The sequence below is a fragment of the Nesoenas mayeri genome (assembly GCF_963082525.1).
Source record: "Nesoenas mayeri genome assembly, chromosome: 3".
NCBI classification, from domain to species: Eukaryota; Metazoa; Chordata; class Aves; order Columbiformes; family Columbidae; genus Nesoenas; species Nesoenas mayeri.
In genome coordinates, this window is record NC_137544.1 from 86384674 (window position 1) to 86406106 (window position 21433).

Genomic DNA, 21433 nt, shown 5'->3' on the forward strand with positions numbered 1-21433 from the left:
CCTTTTGGTAATATAACTGAGAATAATTGATTATATTTTTTAATGCTTTGGTTTTCAACTTGTGTTCCCTCAGACATCCTAATTGATGAGGAGCTTATTTCTAGAATAACAGCTTAGCTCAAGAACAGCATGCAATAATTCATAGCCTGTTTTTAGTAGTGTATTCTCTGTGGGTAAGAGTAAAGTGTTACTTTAAGATATCCTTGTTTTTTTGCACTTGAACTTGCCATAGTATCATGCTTTTCTGAAGCAGCTATGATGTAAGAACTTTGCTGTTCCCCCAGTATTATCAGTGTATTCTTTTCACTGTCTTTGTAGTGAGTACCTTGTAGCCTTATTTGGTAAAAGTTTTGTTTCTACTGCTCCTGCAGTAATTATCGTTTCTGCCTTGTCAAGCTTTATTGTTTTATGCTCTTTCTGCTGCCAGATGAAATATTTTTTTTTTCTTTTATAGACACTGGCAGACACTTGAAAATTTCAGAATTCTCAAAAAACTTGTTTAAAAGCTTAACTTGGTAAGCTTACTGCAACAGTCATCAGGGAAGTTGGTCAGTCTGTCAGAGTCTGTGTGTCTCGGGGAAAAAAAAGAATCAGGACATTGGAGTTTATTCGCTGCTTTAGCTCGTAATTCGAAATTTAATCTGTATAAATGATGGCCATGCTTGAAATATTTATTCATGCAGCAGCATTGTGACAGCTGTAGCAAAGTGAAGGCCAAGTATTTTTCCTCAGACACTGGACTAAGTGACTAAAATAGAAAGAACCACAAATAATGATGGAACTATTTTATTAATTGTTTACATCCTCTGCCTTATAGAAGATACTAGCAAAAAGGTATTTCCCAGCCTGAAGAGCCGATGCAAAACAATTTCAGAGGATCCACCTGTCATGAGCATCAATTTAACAGATACTCCTTTATTCCATTCTCCCTTTGTTCTAGAAAGTAAATTTGAGCAGACAGGAGAATGAATTCATTTATAATACTTCTAATCCAGGTAGTGTAGTGTAGTGTAGGCTTTCCTAATCTGAACCACTAGTGGCCTGAAGTTCTACCCTATCATGTAAATGTACTGTTCTGGAGTCTGAGAAGCACTCAGGATTTTAATGCGTTTTCAATTATTGGCCAGCTATACTCAAATTATAAAGAAAAATTATATCTTAAGGATTTTGTTGTTGGTATCCACATCTGTTCAGAAGGAATACTTTCTCTCCACCATGGATTTATCAGTACTTGTCCTCAACAAATACTTCTGGTTTCTACCATACAACTTACAGCATCTGTGATCTGTTTCTTCATAATCTTAAAATAATTATTCAAATTTGACCTCTTTTCCTCTGATTCTAACAGAGGTCAGATACTAATTTAAAGAAAATATGTTGTTCAGCCAGATGATTTTCATGAGGTTGAACTTAGACAAGCCTGTTAGCAACTCATTTCCACTCCCTTGCTCTCCTTAAGGACTTCAGACCATCACTGCGACGCAAAAGTCCATCTGCTCTCAAAGCACTCAACAAACTGTGTATTACAGAGAACACAGTTTTTGGATGTGCCGTCATAGAAAAAACCACAAATGGAAATGGTACAAAATCCACACCTGCAGCCATTCAAAAACACATGGAATATGTTTCCCTCAACATTGAAGCAAAACAGAACACAAAGTTAACATGCATAATGCTTTATTTTGCTGTATATGGTTTTAATTTCTGGGAATTATTTTCTGTACATCTGACCTGGAGTAATGTAAAAAAAGAACTAAGAGTGCATTTATTTGAATGATTACATTGTTGCATATTCAACTAAACACACTACCTTTTACAGTTATAATTTTGTTATTGCTAAACCAAATGTCTTTGCACATACCTCACTGAGGATCAAGTATATGCCAGTTTTCACTTAAAATAGAAGAAAGTTGCCTTTGAATTCTGTAAGCACAGAAGAGTCTGACAAATTTCTTTACTGGTTAAAATATGGCATTTATAATGGATAGATTTCTTAGCAAATTTGTTTATATTTAGTATATCCTTTCGGATGTGACACAATCAGAAAGAAGCAAGCAGCTATCACTGCTCTACTGCTCTCAGTCTTTCCCTGTTCAGCCTCTCTACCCTATAATCTGGTTTTGTTTATTCTGCTCCAGATAATACCGCTGTCTGCACAGTGGAGACTGTGTGACTTTCACCTGTCCATTCCACCTGTTTTGTAGTGTAGAGGCACTGAGATTTCTGGATTTTTTTTTTTAACATTAACTTTATCTTCATTATGCACACTTTTAAGTTATTTGAGTTTTCCATCTGTCCATAAAAAATCTAAACTGTTAAAAGGAAACTGAACTTTCCACCAGGGATTTACAGATGTGAATCAAGCTGAAGACCATGGGAATTTTAAACTTCTTTTTTTTTTGTTTTTTTTTACAAACCTCTTAAATAAAAGTCTTCAGGGATGCAAGTTAATGAATAGAAGGAAAATTGGGTATCTGTTGTACAGGAAGGGGTTTTGAGTTTGAAGAAACCCAGTCACAGAGAGAGTATTTTTTTATCTGTATTTTATTCAGCCAAATACTTTGTTATTTTGTCATGTTGGTTGTATTTTTAGTTTAGGTTCAAGCTGATAAGCTGAGCTATGAAGTCAGACTTTTATATTTTATATTATTCAGATACTTCAAGTTTAGGGGAACTTTCAGCAACTTGTCATGTCATAATTTAAGAACACACGTTCTCTGACTTCCCCTGAGAGGGACAGGTTCTGTTCATAGATTGTATAGGACGGTGGTCCTATTGCACATCTCTATCCATAAAAAAATTTTGAGCACACATACCTATATATATATGTATATATATTTATGAATTATATACACGTACTACTGTACATATCAAATATACGTACATTCTAACCTACATAAAAAATGGCTGTAATAAAGAGGAAGTATACTCTATTTTGACAAAACTTATTTCTTTCCAGCATCCCAGTAGATTGTCTTGCACATTGCTTGGGGTGAGCACACACTGCTTTGGAGACTGCCGGTACAGGGACCAAAGGAGACCAGCTTCATAACATAAGCTGTAATATTACCTTTTTGCAGTTAGTATGTGTCCATCATGTCTCACTTACAGTTTGATTATATTAAATTCAGTCTGTTTAAATAGATGTTTTGTAAATTGGTGCTAGAACATCTTTTTTCAATTTTATTGGAAGTTACATAGAATGCCAGTTGTGACAAGGAGTGCCAAGGGATGTTTTTGTATTTGCACATATTTGACACGCAGGGTCAGGTACCTCACTGGAGCGTAAAGTTTGTCAGTGGTGTTGTATACAGCTCAGGAGAGCTGGGTGCAGGGTTTAACTGCTTGGGACTGGACATCACCAGTCAGAGCGCTGCGCTGACTGTATTTTACATTTACGCAGCTTGTGCAACAATTTATACAGCTATTTTGTGTTGTTAAAGGAACCACAACGAGAAGCGTTGAATATATGTGGTTTTTAATGGATTTCCAACTGTGCGTTCTCTGCAGAGTAACCTTTATCCTTCCTACTCATTAGCACTGACTCTGTTCCTTTCGTCCTTCAGAACTTCAAGATTTGAGTCTCTTGCTTTTCACAGGTCTCCAATGACCTAATTTATTACTCAAACTCTGAATAATATCCTTCCCAATATTCTCATATTGTGTCATCTCCTCAAGGTCAACTCCCTAGAAAACTTTCGAATTTCTTGTGATGTAGCCAGTGCCAGAAAATCTTAGATAGCTCATGGTTTTCATGGTTTTTAACTAGTCCAGGAAGGTCTGGATTACAAGCTATTATTCGTATGTTAATAGGTATCCACTTGATAGAATATTTTCCTACTTTATTCTTCTTGTAAATTTTTTTCACACAAAAATGAGCACTGTGGTAATGCTACAGTAATCAGAGAGCAGTCTCACGATGTTTGGAAATTATGGAAATTTTTGTAACGACTGCAATTTTAGTGGCTTTTCTTTTTCTATTCTAAACATAATTTTTCTATTGGAGGGATGTCTGTGGTGTGGGATGCAGTGGATAGGTGTTCACAGACCCTTTGAATCAAAGCTTGGAGGGCTCATCCCACTCACCAAATCTTACTGAGGTGCCTGAGTAGGATCCTAGGAGTCAGTGAAGAGAGACACCTGTGGCAGGTTGGCCTGTGGGTGGGCTGAGTGGCCCTCTGGGTGAGCCTCTCTTCACTGACAGACTGAGAAACCTCAGCTAATAACAGCCCTAACCTAGTTCAAGAAGGCACAAAAGGTTAAATGGAATGAAGCTGAGCTTAAGTATCTATTATTCCGTTGGCAGAAATGGTGAGGATGCTGGTGTCCCTGGCCAGTGTCAGCTTTGCTGTTTTTGTGGTCTTTAGAGCCCTTGCATAACACAGCTGTGACCAATCACTTAAATGTTTCTTAGGACATTTTGCCACTTCGTATGATGTTAACCAAGTAGTTTAATGTCTAAGAGCAGCTCTTTTCTCTGCCCAATACTACTGGGTATTATTACTTTTTTACTTGATGGAAGAGTCCAGCACGTTTTTTGGAAACAGCCTAATAGAAGAATGGTGTCAGAGCAGAGGAACTGTCCAGTGGCTTCACTGGTTTGTAACAGTGCATGAATAATAACAGCTTAGTGTCGTTGTGGTCAAGTCACTTGTTAATTTTGTAGTTCTTAAATGTGAGTAATGCTGCTCAGCTGACACTAGAAGGGAAGAATACAGCTGGGAAGGATTCTGTAGCAATAAAGATGCTTGTTCCTTGTTATCTGTCCTGTTGAATTCCTGTTCTGTCTGTTGAAAACAGATACATCACAGCATTAACTAATACATGTTAGTATTGTGCTTCCTCAGGCACATGCATGCTATACAGAGGAGTAGGAGCCTTAAGAGCACTGGGAACATAGGAAGCGTTAGTTTTCATCGGATGCTGGGCACCTTGATTTCAGTGTTACCACTTTGACAGTGGCAATAAATTATTCAGGACTGCTTAAAATGATACGTATAAAGCCTTTATATAACATCTTATTTTGAAATCTGTTTTGTATTCTGCAGGAAATTTTTTTAAGAATTATCTTCTTAAAGAACTGTTTCTAAGTTGCTACACTTGCAGACCCAGCCTTCCCTAGAGATTTTATTTCAGTTGCATATGTCTTGCACAAAGAGGAAAATTAATATCAGCACATTATACAAGTCTGAAGAAATGCCTGGAGTAGCTTTTCTCTATGTGTTAGTATCATTATCAAAGGTCTGACACGGACCATTTGTAATGCATAATTCCTGATAAACAGCAACTAGTGGTGTTTGTTTTTTTTTTTTTTCCTTAGTATACTAATTGCAGACCTAACTCTTGTGTTATAATCAATATATTAGGAACACCTCTAATAAAATCAGAAGATTCACCGAGTATGATGAGGGTGGGAGTGAGTCATCTCTTAACACTCTGTCTATCCCCTTGCCTCTAAAAATAGTGTCTGAATAGTCTCAGATACTATGAATATAAGAAGCAGATTTAATGAAGAGCAAGTGTGAGAATCATGTCCCTTATTGAGCCGAAGTTTCTCATCTACCATAGTTTTTGCTATACTGTTTTTATGTTGAGTCACAACAGCTTTAGGCTATTCATGCCTTACTGTTTTTCAGCCATCCCATTCTTTCCACACTGTAACAATGTAGTAGTTCTGTGGCAGCTGTTGGTTTGATGATGCTCATTTCAGTCACCTACACACAGACCTTTAGTTGATTGACATTTCTGAGGATAGCTGGCTTATCAGGTGGGCTTGGAAGGGTGTGGTTCAGGTCCTTTGAGACTCCCATTGCCCTTTCGACCCACATTGAGGGACGGGTGAAAACACCTGGGGGCATATCGGATGTTGCTTATATGTCAGCATCTATGTATGGTGTGCATGTTGATACTTAGATTACAGGCAGTGGAGATTCAGAAATTCGCTCAACTCACTGTATTACAGACCCAGAGAACTAAGGCAAAACCTACTTGACTGTTTTTCCTTGGATGAGATCTCACAGCTTTCTGTCCCCAGTGAAGACAACAATCCCTCCCCCCTTTTCATAAGTAAACAGTTCTTTTCTAGTGTACACCTAATTTGTTACACTTACTGCAACTTATTTACAGTCAGTTCACAGTACCATAAGTGATGCTAATCACTAGGCAGCCTTTCAGCAGCTCACAGAAAGCTCAATTAATTATGAAGATAATGATTATCCCAGAAACTGAGCCTGTACTTAATGTTGACTTAGAGAATGAATTTTAATTGAAAGCTTACTGTTGGGAGATACAAAATGTAAAATGCCTGAAGATATAGGTGATCTGATTTTATGATGCTTTTTTCTACTTGCCTTCCTTGGTAATTTACCATGTAGTGCTGCATTGAGTAGCATCACAGACATTCCTCCAATTAGGCTTTAAGGTATTACACAATTTGTTAAAGATTCATGCTGATAGTGGTACATAGAGGAGGGTTTGAGAAGAACTAGTGACGTACAGTTTCATTTAAAAAGATATGCCTTCCAAAATTATGAGAACAGTGAAAACATTAAGGGAATAGCTAGACTGCATTCTAGCAGTGGACTTTCAGTTTTAGTGTTTCCTTTCTGGTTATTTTAAATGTATTATTCTAGATCTGTAATAGAATTAAAAAAAAAACAAAACAAAACCCAAAATGAACAAATAAACAACCCCCCCCTCCAAAAAAAAAAACAACCACCTACCAAACAAACAAAAACCACCCTCTGTATTTCCTGGTTTTGGAACTATGTTGTCAATATGTATAGTGCAAAGAAAATGCGTATTTGTCTATAAAAAAGTGTAGAAAGACTTTGTAAAATGATATGTCTGAAGCCAGAAAATGGTTAGAGCTACAACAGACACATAGTATAACTGTAAGGTATTTCTTACATAAGTAAATGTGCAGCAACTTAAAAATAACTTAATTGATAGATCGTCAAATAGCTATAGGCATGATGACAGCTCTTGAGCTTCCTTTTTTTTTGTAAGTGCACTATGGCATTTCATGGAGTAGGGAGAGTGACAGAAAGAGAAGGCTGCTTGGGATTTTGATTTTTTTTTTTTCCTTTTGAGAGGAAGAATCCTACTAGAGCAAGAACGATTCCCCAGGATTCTTGGCAGCATATTTTAAAGTATAAAGTCACGTCTGTCCAGATGGCTTTAGTGAATAGTACTACTTGCCCTTCTGCTCACTGATTCTCAACTCCACTTGAGTTCAGTCATGAGGCTTGATTCAAGCTAAGAACAGTGCTTTGATTGCAATCCTCAAAGCTACCTGCATTTTTCTCTAGATTTTTGTGTATGAATTTTGTTCAGTAAGGATTCTTTTACAAGTTAAAATCAGAGATAGACTTGATTAGGAGGAAAAAAAATATGGAAAAGCATGAAATGGTTGGAGTTACTTTTGGAAGTGTCCAGACATGATTCAGCAAGGAATAAGGAAGACACCAACCTGATTTTGTAATGATGCCTGGGACCCGGGGGATCAATGATGACAAGTGGAAGGGGGGAAAATAGTGATAAATTTTATTTAATATAGAAAGTTGGTAAGGATAGCAAAAGAATTTACAGAAAAATATTCCAGGGTAGGCATTTAATATTACATGAGACCCAGCTCAGTAATGGTATGGGAAAGAACCCATACCATCTTTCATACCATCTGGTATGAAAGCTGTTACATTTAAGATCTTGATCTTAAGGGGCTGAAAGGATGAAATGTTATACTTTGTGAGAAGGATACAATGTTCTTTTCTCCTCTTCAAAACTGTAGGTCCATGTTGGATCAACAAAAACTAGATTTCAAAATATATATCAGTTTCACAGTCTAAGGCATGTCTAAGTAGCCTTCTGGTGACATTTAGTCCATCTCAGAAAGGGCGCAGGCAAACCGTTTTTACAAGTGTCCTTGAAATTGGCAAACAAATGCTGTGTTATACCACCAGCAGGGTATGGAGGCTAAAACTCCTTTTCCCCGTTATTATTCTGCTTGGATTCCTCACACTGAAATATGAATATTTTGTCTGTTCTGTCATAATATGATACAATGAGGGATGCATTTCTAGGACAGTTTATCCTCTCCCTAAAGCAATCCATTTTTAAAAAGCTCCATGTTCTCATAATGTTTAGAAGTTTAGGATGTTCTTTGTGGGAAGAAAAAAAAAATGCATTCAAGGACTCATGTAGTTTCTGGATAAAGAAGTTTCATATAAAATGCATCTATAAGAAGTACATCTGTATGAGGTGTGGACACAGATCTCCTTACACTGGGATTTTTAGAGGCAACCTGCTGCTTTCATCATCTTGACAGTCAGATGTGGTTGCAGTTGGGTTAGAGCAAAAGCTGTTCTTTGAATGCGATTCATTGTCTTGCTCAAGAATTCCGTATTAGTTGAGTTCATCATTGGACTCAGGTATTTCCTTAGATCTTTAATGTTAACAGTTTTGAAATGTCATGTGCACTCAACCACAAACCAACAAAATGACCCCTGCAATCCAGATTGGTATTAATATTGTTTTGTGGGAGGCGGAGATATTAATAATGATTGTATGTAGTTCCTAAGAAATGTCATCATTCTGCATTTATCCCTAGCGTTGTAGGGGTGTTTTTAAAAAATAATTTTAACAGTGCTAATGTAATAAAATAATGTTACCTACAGAAAACAACACTTATATGCAGAAAAGATTGTTTGTGTTTAAGAAATGTTAAATTTGTTTCAAGATTCTTCTTTGTGGCTCTTGATTTTCTTTGAGTTCCACGCCCCCCCCCCCCCAATAACAAATCAAACCAAACAAATAAACCCCCACAAAAACAAAACAAAACAAAAACAAACAAGAAGAAAAAAAAACAAACACAACATGTATGATCCAGACAGGAATAACACTTGTTTATTTTGGCAGTAATTTGATTTCCTTGTCTGGATAAACAGCAGTACTTATCCCATTCCTAAGTGGGGGTGCATCAGTTTGTTAAAGATTCCTTGGCAATAACACTTTAAAAATATAAGAGAAATCCTAGTGAAGTCAGTAACCATGTTAATTCGCAATAGCTGAGAACCCAGTTTAGTAGCTGCATGTTTTTTCTTATCGTACCATTAGGTTTGAGCTAGGTTCCTGTTTGAAAATTTTCCCTGCGGTGTTGCAGATCTTACTTCTTTCCAGAGGAAACATATGAAGTGCCTTCAGTATCACATTCAGACATAATATCTATTAATACATTACAACAGTCAGAGTAAAAACTTGTTTGATAAGAATCTTGTTATAATAATTACATGTCATAAGCACTGTGAAGGTGACAGTATAAGAGACCACATTTGATATAGTTCCTCTGTATCACTTTATGTCAGAAGTCTGGCATAATGGAGCATGTCACCTTGAATGGCATAAAGTAGGGGTTTTTTCCACTTCTGAACATTTTTAATTGTTTCATTTCTTTTTCACTGTATATATGTGAACGTTAGTGCAACCACTGAAGTGACTACTGTGTTTTTCCATAAGACTAAGACTTGGGAGTTCATTTGCAAAGGAATGTGCATAACAACTTTCAATATATTGTGTTGCTGAAAGTTGTAACTACAGAAGCACAGAATAAGGAGAAACAAATCCTGGGAGTATATAAACAAACTAGATTTTGGTGTTCCTACTCATAAATAGTATTCATCAAGTTGGATAAAAACAGCCTCCACTAATAAGAAAATGTACTTTGAAGTCAAGATGTTCTTTGAAGTATGTTCCTTACCTATACTGTTCTACTGTCTGTCATCCTAATTAATTTGCAATTATTTGTTGTAAAACAGTTGCAGGTTTAAATTCATGCCATCTGGGGGGAATCTATATTTGTGCAAGATAATTTAAAACTACTTAAACTAGTAATAAAGCAAATGAAACTGTTTACTAGAGAGATTTCTGTATGACAGCTCCCTCATTTTATTTTTTACTTTGTATTTTTTTAGTGTACCCAAATGAGAAAGTATACACTGCAGTTCTACCCACCTTTCCCGCACTGATTTTCCAGCAACACTCTCACTTTTACAAACTATTTCAAAGTATAATTGTGTGTTACTATGCATATTACAGGGTGTTAGTCTACCTGAGTTCTTGCTTTATGCTTAAGCTGTTGTTTATATACAAGATTACATTCAACAAAGGAAGCCAGAGGATATCCTCAAAACATTTTTCCCTGTTTCTTGAATAGTAGAAATTTCATTGAAAAGTGCTGTGACGGGGGGGCTCACCCCGCACACCATACTGCCATTTGTCACAGGCCCTGCCTGCACTCTTGACAGTAGCAGAGAGGAGCCATTGCTGCAGGATTCCTTTTGTCTCCAACCAAATCTGGTGCTGTCCTCATTGTCTGGATCAGTGAACAGTAGTGGTATGGAATAAGGGGTTTGTGGGTGGTAACCAGGTCCTTCACATGAGCCGGGCATCATTTTCTTGGTGCCAGCGGTGAGCAGAAAAGAGCAATTTTTTATCTGCTGCTGGAGGTCTTGCCATCAGATTCACTTTTAAAAAATTGTGGTTGGTTGTTGCAATAGAACATTTCTCCTAAAAGCTGTCAAAATACAAACATTAGGATAGATTCAGAGCTAAATGTAGAGGTGTTTCTCCTAAAAACTGTCAAAATACAAACATTAGGATAGATTCAGAGCTAAATGTAGAGGTGTTATACTATTAAATCGAGGGCACTTGAAGCTTCTTTGCTTTATCTGCTTCCCAAAGCACAAGTTTTTTAATATCAAGATTATCTTAATCTTACTTTAAAACAAATAAATAGGTCACTTAACTTGCAATTTGTTTACATAAAAAGTCTGAATTTTGACCAGGAATCTGAAGAGAAAACCATCTAAGATTAAGTAGTTAGAAACACTGAGAATGACATGTAGGATTTATAAAAATAATAGAAGAATAGGGAAGAGTCTAAACTGAAGAATAGCATCATTACTGTAACTCATGCCTCTGTGCCTTTTGTAAGTTACTGTTAGAGTTTTTGCAATTTAAAAGTAGAAATAAGTTTGGAGCAATTGTGCTCCAAACACATCTATGTATAGCACTTCCAGGTGTCAACTTTTGCCTAAAATGTATGATGTTAAAAGACACTCTATTACAGAGGTGTTGGATGTGGCTGTGTTTCCCCTCAGTGAACATTCATCTCTTCTTAGAGAAGAATTGTGTTTGTTAGAACTGCATGCTGGTCCCTGTGCTTTCTGCATGTTTAGTAACAGCATGGAGGAAAGATGACCAAACAACTGTGTGGCATGCAGTAATGCTGGATAACTGCGTAGTACTCAGAGACAAAATTCATGTGCTGATTCATGATGCATCCAGTGGAAATACTGTAATCTAATGAGCAGTTTAAGGTTTTCCTTGGAGAGCTAGGTGATACAATTGAAAAGTGCTTACAATTGAATAGTTGGTAGCGTGTAAGCAGAAAAGGCAGAGTGATGAGGGAAAGGGAGAAAAGAAACTCGCATGTTTCCTGAGGTGTAAAAGAAAAGGAATTTTGAGAGTTAGATGAGGAACATCTCAAAACCCATCTTCATTTTCTTCAACACTAGTTACAGGAAGGGAGTTTCCATCAGTCCGAAGGGCTTGTTTGGGTTAAGCGTGGGCTGTTTTTTAAGGATTATGAGGATTTAGGTGCTTGGAATTTGTTTTGTTACATGTTATTTTGATTAAATTAAAACATTCGGACTTGATTAAATTAGTTTATGTGGAGCTGTTTGAGGTTGTTTGAGTATCTTGAAAACAAAATAGATGATGTAATTACATGGACAAACTGTATACCAGTGGTTTCGTAGCTGCTTTGTTGATGATTTCATGCCCTTTTCTTGTGTTTCCAAGCCATAGCTATGGAAGCTTTATCAGGATTCATGCTGCAAATGTTGTCCTTCTTCTGTGCATCCAGCCTTTCAGAGACTCCCTGTGGGGACATCTTGATGCACCTTCTCTGCTTGGCTCACTTGGAACAGTGATACGCACCAAGCTGTGTCAGGCTGGGGACAATTAAGGCCTTTGGGTGCCAGAGAAGTCAAAGCTTGTTATGACCAATTAATTGCCCAAGAATACTTTAAATGTTTGTAATTCCTTAAACTTGTCTTTATATTTCTAAAGGATGGATGTTAATTTATATTAAGAAATCATTAAATTTGTTCAGTCTTATGTTGGCTGATCCTTAAGAGACATATAAGAGACTTGGCTTACGGCAGATCTGAGTGAAGAATTTGTTGCCTTTCTTAGGTCCATTAATACTTTCTTTATTTTGTTTGTAAGATAGCCATGTGTGAATTGAAATTTCTTGTTATCTCATGTAGATCTAGCTCCCCATTTTTATCAGCTCTGAGCAGCCAGACATTTTCACATTGTAATAGATATTTTTATTCCCCCCCCTTTTTTATTTCTTTTTTCAGAAGCAATGGCAACAGCCCAGTGAGAATCAAGCTCCAGTTTGCTGTTTGTCTGAATGCCAATTGTGAGCATACATGCAAACCCAGCATCTTCTAATGGTCTCAGTGCGTGGGTCTGTTTTTTGTCAGGAATGTCCCCTATGCCTCTGGCAGTGTTCAGCCATTCTGTTTAAGTTCTTTAACCTCAATGACAAAACAAAACAAAACAAAAAACTTCCATCAGAAGTTGAGCTGTTCAAACATACCCTGGCTTTATATCCTGTTCCTATCTTAAGTGATCCTTTCCCCAGGGCTCTTCAGTCTTTGTTAACCTAAGATTCCCAGAGCCTTGGTGAAGAAAAGTAGTGTTTCCTTCCTCTACCTTTTTGGATGCCATAAACCTACACCCCCTTCAGCTCATTTTTCTCAAATGGTCTGTGTGTAATTCCAGCTCTGGTGAAGTTGTGTGCCTGTGATTTCCAGTGTCAGTATCATAATCAAATGTAGCCCTTTCTCCTGGCCATAAACTGCTTTAGGAAACATCAAAATTAGTGTGTATGTGTGTGTGTTATACCTATTATCAAGTATTACCAGGTATTTTATTTCACTGGGTTTCATCCTCTTTTTTTTTTGTTTTTAATTTCTTGTGATATTTACCATTTGAAATTACTAAATTTTGGGTTTAGACTGGCTATCGCATCCTATTTTCTTTTTTACATGACTGAGTATAACTCAAAATTGCATATTTCAGAATATTTTTTTTGTTACAGAATTTTATATCCTCTGCATAGGTTTAATGTATTCTTATTTAACGTTCCTTCCTCATACACTAGGGCAGACCTTTAAGAGATGTAAATCAATATATCTGTATATAAATCAGTTGCCTGAGCGATTCATACCACATGATAGCATGAGCAGCTTGGAATTTTTTTTCTTCTGTTTTGAATGAACTCTTTTCCATTGATATCTTCCTTCCTAGTATTTTTATCCCAAATTTTTGTTTGCTTGAAAGCAAAGCTTTTCATATGCCCATTCATTACCCAGTGGGCTGCTGAAGGAGAGGAGAGCCTGAAAAGTGCCTTGTAATGCACTGGTGTAATGTACCTGGTGACATGGCCTTCCAGACCCTGACTGCTTTATGGGAACAGGACCTCAGAAGAAATTAATGTATTTTGGTGGAAATACTGAGTATATTGATATTGTTTAAAAGCTGGATTTTGCATGTTGCCTTGTCACCTTGAGTATGGAGGGAACAGGAAGAAAAGCTGTGAGATAGGCTTCTTCTACTCAAGGAATTGATCAGTGAGACTTTCTGTTGCCTTTGTTTCACTGTACTTCTTTCAAACACCAAACTGCTGTCCCCTTAATGCTACTTTACACTAATTCATTGTGCGGTGTTACTTTTGCAGGAAAACCACCATAGCTTTCAACCTTGCTCAGGCAGATCTTTACAAGTACCTAGAATTCTTTGTATGTTGTCACCATTACAGTAAATCTGCTCACTTGTGGCTGCTCAGGGACAAATGGTACCAGAGAGACAGAGGTAGCTGTCATGCTTTAGTTACTGCTGGGTTCAAAAATCCTTCATTTTGCCCGGAAATAACACCCATTCTGTAAAGGCGTCTTTTAGGCACTCAGATGGAGTCTCAACAGCGTTGGTACCCAAAAAGTGAGGCCTGCAATGGTGTGGATAGCCTTCTGAAGCCAAGTAGACCTTTTAGCATAGCACTACAGCTTGAAGTACTTTCAGTCAGTTTATATTAAGTGAAAATATGCGATAAGATGAGAAAAATATTAAATATACATTTGCAGAAGAGAGTAGAAAACCAGTTCTGGCTGTTTACATTTGTGCGTGGACCTATCTGGTGATCATGCATCGCCATTCCAGACCCTGTCAATGCAACGTGAGGGTGCACTGTGATGGGCTGGGTGAATTGCACCATTTTTTGAGCATTTATTCTGGGCCAAGTGAATTACTCAGCTGGGCTGGAACTCCTTGAGCTGCTGAAAGTCCCACTTTGTCTTCTTGAGACACACAAGACAGAAGTTCCTTTCCAATACTAATGTTTTATGGTATTATTAATAATGCACTAGGCTGCAGTTGTCCAGAGACTACACCACTTGGAATAATAAGCACTAGGTTCCTGGTAACCTTGCATTATCTACAGTTTCTCATTTTTATTGTAATTCAGTATAAACCAAGCAATACCAATTTGGCAAAATGCCATAATTACTATGAAGTCTAGATTTATATTTATTTATTTTTACAGTCAGAATCTTATCTTAAAGCTGAAAAATGGATTCTGTATGTTATTTCTCAAGAAAATTTTGATTTCTGAAAAAAAAGCCTTTGTCTTAAATCAAAGCTTACAGTATTTTTTCTGTTGTTTTTACATGTTAGTTCTTGAAAACGTTGACAACTCAGCCAGACTATGGTTGATTGTAGTGTCTCATATCATATTTTTAGAAAGTGCTGAACCATGCCTATTACTGTTTGTGTCTTTGAGTTAAGAAATGTTTTTCATTTAATGTTGACATTTTTCATATTTCATCTAACTTCCATTGCTGTATATATGCAAGTACTAGCTGGCACAGAAGGAATTACACTTGTCTCTATATTCAAGCTAAAATATTTTAATACTTTGGCATTTGTCTCTGAAATAATTTGAGTAGAATTCCTCTGTATTTTTATGATCTTCATGAGTGGGTGGCTTATTTTATCTGAGAGATAAATGTTAAGCAAAAGTCCAGATACTCAGTAAGACATGTTTTTCCAGACAACAGCTAATGCTTATGGTGAAAATGGAAAATTTCTCCCCAGTGCTGTCTACTCTCCAGTGAGGTTTTTGCCTGGTCTTCCAGGAAAGTGTAGGTGGGAGGCTGACTAAATAAGAGTACTTGTACTGAAGTGCAAATAAGAGGTGCAGCTAGGCACCATATTAATTTAGCATCTTGCTTAATAGAACGATGAAATAAAATAGCTGGGATTTCTGAGAGAAGAATGTGCTTGCTGTGTTTGTCATGGGGGAAGGTGCAAACCAGGCAGAGGTCACAAAGAGGGGAAGAGAAGGGGTTCTACCACAAGGCACTCAAAAGCAAATGTCACATGGACAGTCGTTCCTCAGGTGCTGGAAGAACAAAAGGCCCCAGTCCTATTCCTTTCCCCTACAACTTGTGTGTGATGTGTGGTCAGATAATACCAAAGCCAGAGTCATTAATAAAGTTTTTCTTTCTGTTTTCATTTCAGTTATTTGCCACCTTCCATGCATGAATGGAGGCCAGTGCAGTTCTAGAGATAAATGCCAGTGCCCTCCTAATTACACTGGTAAACTTTGCCAGATCCCTGTGCAGACTGCCAATACTCCAAAACTATACCATCAGCCACAACAGGTGAACAAGGCTGTAGGATCACAAATTATCCACTCTACTCATACTTTACCACTGACGATGTCTGGACAGCAAGGTGTAAAAGGTAACTTTTTTTCTTGATAAATATTTTTTCATTTGGAGTTTGATTTTATTAATTTTTGTTATCCAACCTATAACAATAGTGATCTGTCTACATAGTTTGAATCTTGACACCACAACTTGAATCATGAGCTTACCAGAATGAATGGAAAGTATTTTGCGCAGTGACTGATATTATAAGAAATAACAGTGCTATTAAGAGTTTATAAATAAATTTACTTCACTTTATGGGGGAATTTAATGCAGATTGCAGAGGCAAAGGGTAATGCAGGGGGCTTATTCCAGAAGTGTAGATATCTTGAAAAAGAGGATGATTGTGGCAGAACAGAGTCTGTAAATTGCAGTGTATCCAGATAGAAAGTTGCAGGTGATTCCGTTGTTACAAGTGAAAGGAAGAGACGATGCTTTTCAACATAACAGAATGTATATCTAATGTAAAACTAAAGCCACAATGCATGTTTATCTTTCTTGTATCATTTTGTAGAGTCCTGTAAGTTAATTTCGTGGTGAAGATAAGTCATAAAATGATTCAGATGAATAGAATATTCTTTCCAGGTCATATAACAATGTGAAGAAGGCAGAGGATCAGGAGCAAGAAAAGCTGTGATGTTAATAAAATTTTGCCCAAAGAAAGCTCAGACAGCTCCAGGTTGTGAATTTTGTTTGTTTTAGTTGCCAGGTTGATTTTGTTGTTGTTGTTGTTTTGTTTTGTTCTTGTTGAAGGAAATTTTACAATTACATCTCCAAAATTGCTACCTCTGAATATAAACAATCTGGGGGAAAGATGTGAGGAGGCTCAGTTGTTGGCAACTAGTGTCTGCATAACTTAGCTAAAAGCGCACAAACTATTTATGTTTGTGATAAATATAATCTGATGTAGTAATTCTGTTTTCAGACAGGGACACAGCTGTGAAGGAAGTGCTGACAGTATCCTTCCAGAAACACAATATTTTATAAATGCTTTTAAGTATCAGCCCCATCTTTTCAATGGATTTGTTCCATAGTGACTTCTACACAGTCTGTTGGGAAATAGTTTCTGCTGGCATGTTGGAGTATCAGTCCCTAAAGTTCCCCAGAACTCTTCTGATCTTAAAGAGGAAGGGGGTGTGGGAGGAGTGAGCAAATAAGAGAAGGTAATTAACTAAATGTTTAGCAGAGCAGAAATTTATTTCTGTCACTATATAATTCTAGATCAAATTATTTTAGATAATATGGTGGACCATAAACATTTTTTTAAAGATTGTTGTTTTTCAGATTTAGACTTGCTGTCTTAAAACACACAATAGGTTTCTCACTGTTGAAGAGTCTGATGTGTTGAGTATCTTTTTTCCCAACCCGCAAGTCCTCATCAGAACCATCAGCAGTCACAATGCCTTTTCTTCTCTTTGCACACCCAAATGAGGATGTTGGATTGTGGAGAGAGCAGTGTTAAATTTATTTCAAGGAAAAAAGAAACAGTTCATCCTGAAATGGCTGGCAGAAATAAAAAAATTAATCAGTACATCTAGGCAGCGATCCAAGACCTGGAGAGGATTGCACTGGTAATAGTACATGAGAGGAACCAGCCTAAATTTGATCTTTTTGTCATCTGAACAACTCTAGGTGCACTGATAAATTAAAGCGGAGCAATTCAGTGATTTCTTTTGAGGGCTAATATATTCTTTAGATTTATCAGCTGGAGAAACTAGTTGAAGGGATCCCTCTTCATACATAAAAATATGTGATAGTAAGTTGGGGTGAGTGTTTTTATTTTCACAGCCAGACTGTGCTGTCTTGTCTTTCCCTGCAAAACCAGTCTAATAGCCTAAGATAATGGCTGGATTTATAGGACACGGGTCCACACAGTGATGCTTGGGAATGGTTTATCCTGCAGAGGCAAAAGGATGCTGGGTCAGGAATTAGCAGGGCTCATTTGGAGAGCTTTAAACTAGACTTGAAGGGGGATGAGGTTCTAGGTGGGCTTGCATCAGCAATGGGGCAGCATTCTAGAATTGATGGGGACTAGGCGGCCTCCCATCCCCCTAGGGTGGAATCAGTATGCTCAGCTCACTCCCTGAAATGCTTGTACATCAATGCACGCAGCATGGGGAACAAGCAGGAGGAGCTAGAAACCTGTGTTCGGGCAGGAGATTATGATCTGGTGGCAATTACGGAGACATGGTGGGACAGCTCACATGACTGGAACATGGTCATGGATGGCTATGTCCTCTTCAGGAAAGACAGGACAGCCAGGCAAGGTGATGGAGTTGCCCTTTACGTGAGAGAGCAACTACAATGTATTGAGTACTGTCCGGGCACAGATGAGGAGCAAGTTGAGAGTGTATGGGTGAGAATTAAGGGGCAGGCTGGCAGGGGAGACACTGTTGTGGGTGTCTATTACAGGTCACCAGATCAAGATCAGGAAGCTGATGAGGCCTTCTACAGGCAGCTGAGAGCAGCCTCACAATTACAGGCCCTGGTTGTGGTGGGGGATTTTAACTTCCCTGATGTCTGCTGGAAGGACTACTCAGCCAGCCAGCCACAGTCCAGGAGGTTCCTCCAGTGCATTGAAGATAACTTTCTTATGCAAATGGTGGAGGAGCCGACCAGGAGAGGTGCACTGCTGGACCTCATCCTCACTAACAAAGAGGGTCTGGTTGAAGCAATAAAGGTTGAGGGCTGCCTTGGTTGCAGCAGCCATGAAATGGTGGAGTTCAGGATCTTGTGCGGCAGGAACAGAGTAGCAAGCAGAATTGCAACCCTGAACGTCAGCAGGGCAAACTTTGGCCTTTTCAGGCAATTGCTGGGGGAAATCCCATGGGCAAGGCTGCTTGAAGGTAAAGGGGCCCAAGATAGTTGGTTAGTGTTCAGACACTGTTTCTACTGGGCACAAGATCAGAGCATCCTGACATGTAAGAAGTCAAGGAAAGAAGCCAGGAGACCTGTGTGGTTAAACAGGGAGCTGCTGGGTAAGCTCAGGTGGAAGAGGAGAGTTTATAGATCATGGAAGGAGGGGCTGGCCACTTGGGAAGAATATAACGCTGTTGTCAGGGGATGTAGGGAGGCAATTAGGAAAGCTAAGGCCTCGTTAGAATTAAAGCTGGCACGAGAGGCCAAGAACAACAGAAAGAACTTTTTCAAATACGTGGCAGATAAAACTAACACCAGAGGCAATGTAGGCCAACTGATGAATGAGGTTGGTGCCCTGGTGACAGAAGATACAGAGAAGGCAGAGTTACTGAATGCCTTCTTTGTCTCTGTCTGCTCTGCTGGAGGCTGTTCTGGGGAGCCCTGTACCCCTGAGGCCCCAGAGAAAGTCAGGACAGTGCAAGAATTTGCCTTGGTTGATGAGGACTGGGTTAAGGAACAGTTAGGCAATCTGAACATCCACAAATCCATGGGCCCAGATGGGATGCATCCACGGGTGCTGAGGGAGCTGGCTGACATCATTGCTGGACCACTCTCCATCATCTTTGCCAAGTCTTGGGAGATGGGAGAGGTGCCTGAGGACTGGAGGAAAGCAAATGTCACCCCAGTCTTCAAAAAGGGCAAGAAGGAAGACCCGGGTAACTATAGACCGGTCAGCCTCACCTCCATCCCTGGGAAAGTAATGGAATGACTTATCCTTGGTGCCATCTCAAGGCGTATCAAGGATAAGAGGTTCATTAGGGGCAGTCAACATGACTTCACCCAGGGCAAGTCGTGCTTGACCAACCTCATAGCCTTTTATGAAGATATAACAAGGTGGATAGATGATGGGAGGATGGTGGATGTGGTCTACCTTGACTTCAGTAAAGCATTTAACAGTCTCCCACAGCATTCTCATAGCTAAACTGAGGAAGTGTGGTCTGGACGATCGAGTAGTGAGGTGGACTGCAAACTGACTGAAGGAAAGAAGCCAGAGAGTTGTGGTCAATGAGGCAGGGTCCAGTTGGAGGCCAGTATCTAGTAGAGTGCCTCAAGGGTCAGTGCTGGGGCCAGTACTGTTCAATATATTCATCAATTACTTGGATGAGGGAATAGAGTGCACTATCAGCAAGTTTGCTGATGACACTAAGCTGGGAGGAGTGGCTGACACGCCAGAAGGCTGTGCTGCCATCCAGTGAGACCTGGACAGGCCTGAAAGTTGGGTGGGGAAAAATTTAATGAAATATAACAAGGGAAAGTGTAGAGTCCTGCATCTGGGCAGGAACAACCCCAGGTTCCAGTGTAAGTTGGGGAATGATCCATTAGAGAGCAGTGTAGGGGAGAGGGATCTGGGGATCCTGGTGGACAGCAGGATGACCATGAGCCAGCACTGTGCCCTTGTGGCCAGGGAGGCCAAGGGCATCCTGGGGTGTGTTAAAAGCGGGGTAGTCAGTATGTCGAGAAAGATTCTCCTTCCTCTCTACTCTGCCCTGGTGAGACCACACCTGGAATATTGTGTCCAGTTCTGGGCTCCTCAGTTCCAGAAGGACAGGGAACTGCTGGAGAGAGTCCAGCACAGGGCAACCAAGATGATTAAGGGAGTGGAGCACCTCCCTTATGAGGAAAGACTGAGGGAGCTGGGTCTCTTTAGTTTGTAGGAGACTGAGGGGTGACCTTATTAATGTGTACAAATATACAAAGGGTGAGTGTCATGAGGATGAAGCCAGTCTCTTCTCGGTGACAAACAATGGTAGGACAAGGGGTAATGGGTTTTAACTGGAACATAAGAGATTCCACTTAACCTTGAGAAGAAACTTCTTCTCAGTAAGGGTAACAGAGCACTGGAACAGGCTGCCCAGGGGGGTTGTGGAGTCTCCTTCTCTGGAGACATTCAAAACCCACCTGGACATGTTCCTGTGTAGCCTCATCTAAGTGTTCCTGCTCCTACAGGGGGATTGGACTAGATGATCTTTTGAGGTCCCTTCCAATCCCTAGCAATCTATGATTCTGTAAGAAGGGTCTTACTGGTGGTTCTTTTAACACTGACCTTTTCCATGTGGGTTTACCTGTAGAAGAGCTCATGTAGCATAAATTTTGCTTGAAGGTGGTTTTCTGCTGCGTGCAAGATCTGAAGAGCCACCTTATTCCTGATGTTTCTGTCTGGAATATGTTGAAGATTTTTATAAGTGAAACTATGCAGGACAGAATAAAAATAAGTTTGGGGTTTTTTTAAGGAATTCTTATGTGAAACCAATTAATACTAAAATTATGCCTAGAAAAATGAAAATAATGTGAAAAACTAAAAGTAAGTTCTACAAAATAATAGAATTTTAAAGTGGCTGAAAGAAATGAAATTTGCTTCCTGAGAAATGGAGCGGTGAGGTTGAAATTTGTAAATACGAACTTAAAAGGCCTAATCAAGTTCCAAAGAACAGTCTGGCCTCCTGGAGGCAAGGAGACAATTCAGAAGACTCAACAATCCAGTACGCATTATGAAGAAAATATGTCAAATGATACTTATTTGGAAGAGTGTTACATCTAATGGATTGGCTGACCTCGAGGAGTTTGTGCAGTAGTTGCTGATGAGGGAGACCAAGCCAGCCACAGTAAATGCTAACTTTGTTATACAACTTACAAACTGTAAAAGTTTTCACACGCCTCTTCTCCCTGTCTCATTC

General features: G+C 38.9%; 1 protein-coding gene across 1 annotated transcript in view; it reads left to right on the top strand.

Moving 5' to 3' along the window:
- LTBP1 (latent transforming growth factor beta binding protein 1) overlaps positions 1 to 21433 on the top strand; it is a gene marked incomplete at both ends in the record, with an annotated part of 196334 nt that overhangs the window by 71077 nt on the left and 103824 nt on the right. The window contains one exon of the mRNA XM_080340785.1: positions 15649 to 15873. Within this exon, the coding sequence (XP_080196911.1) occupies positions 15649 to 15873 (225 nt within the window). The remainder of the gene's footprint in view (positions 1 to 15648; positions 15874 to 21433) is intronic.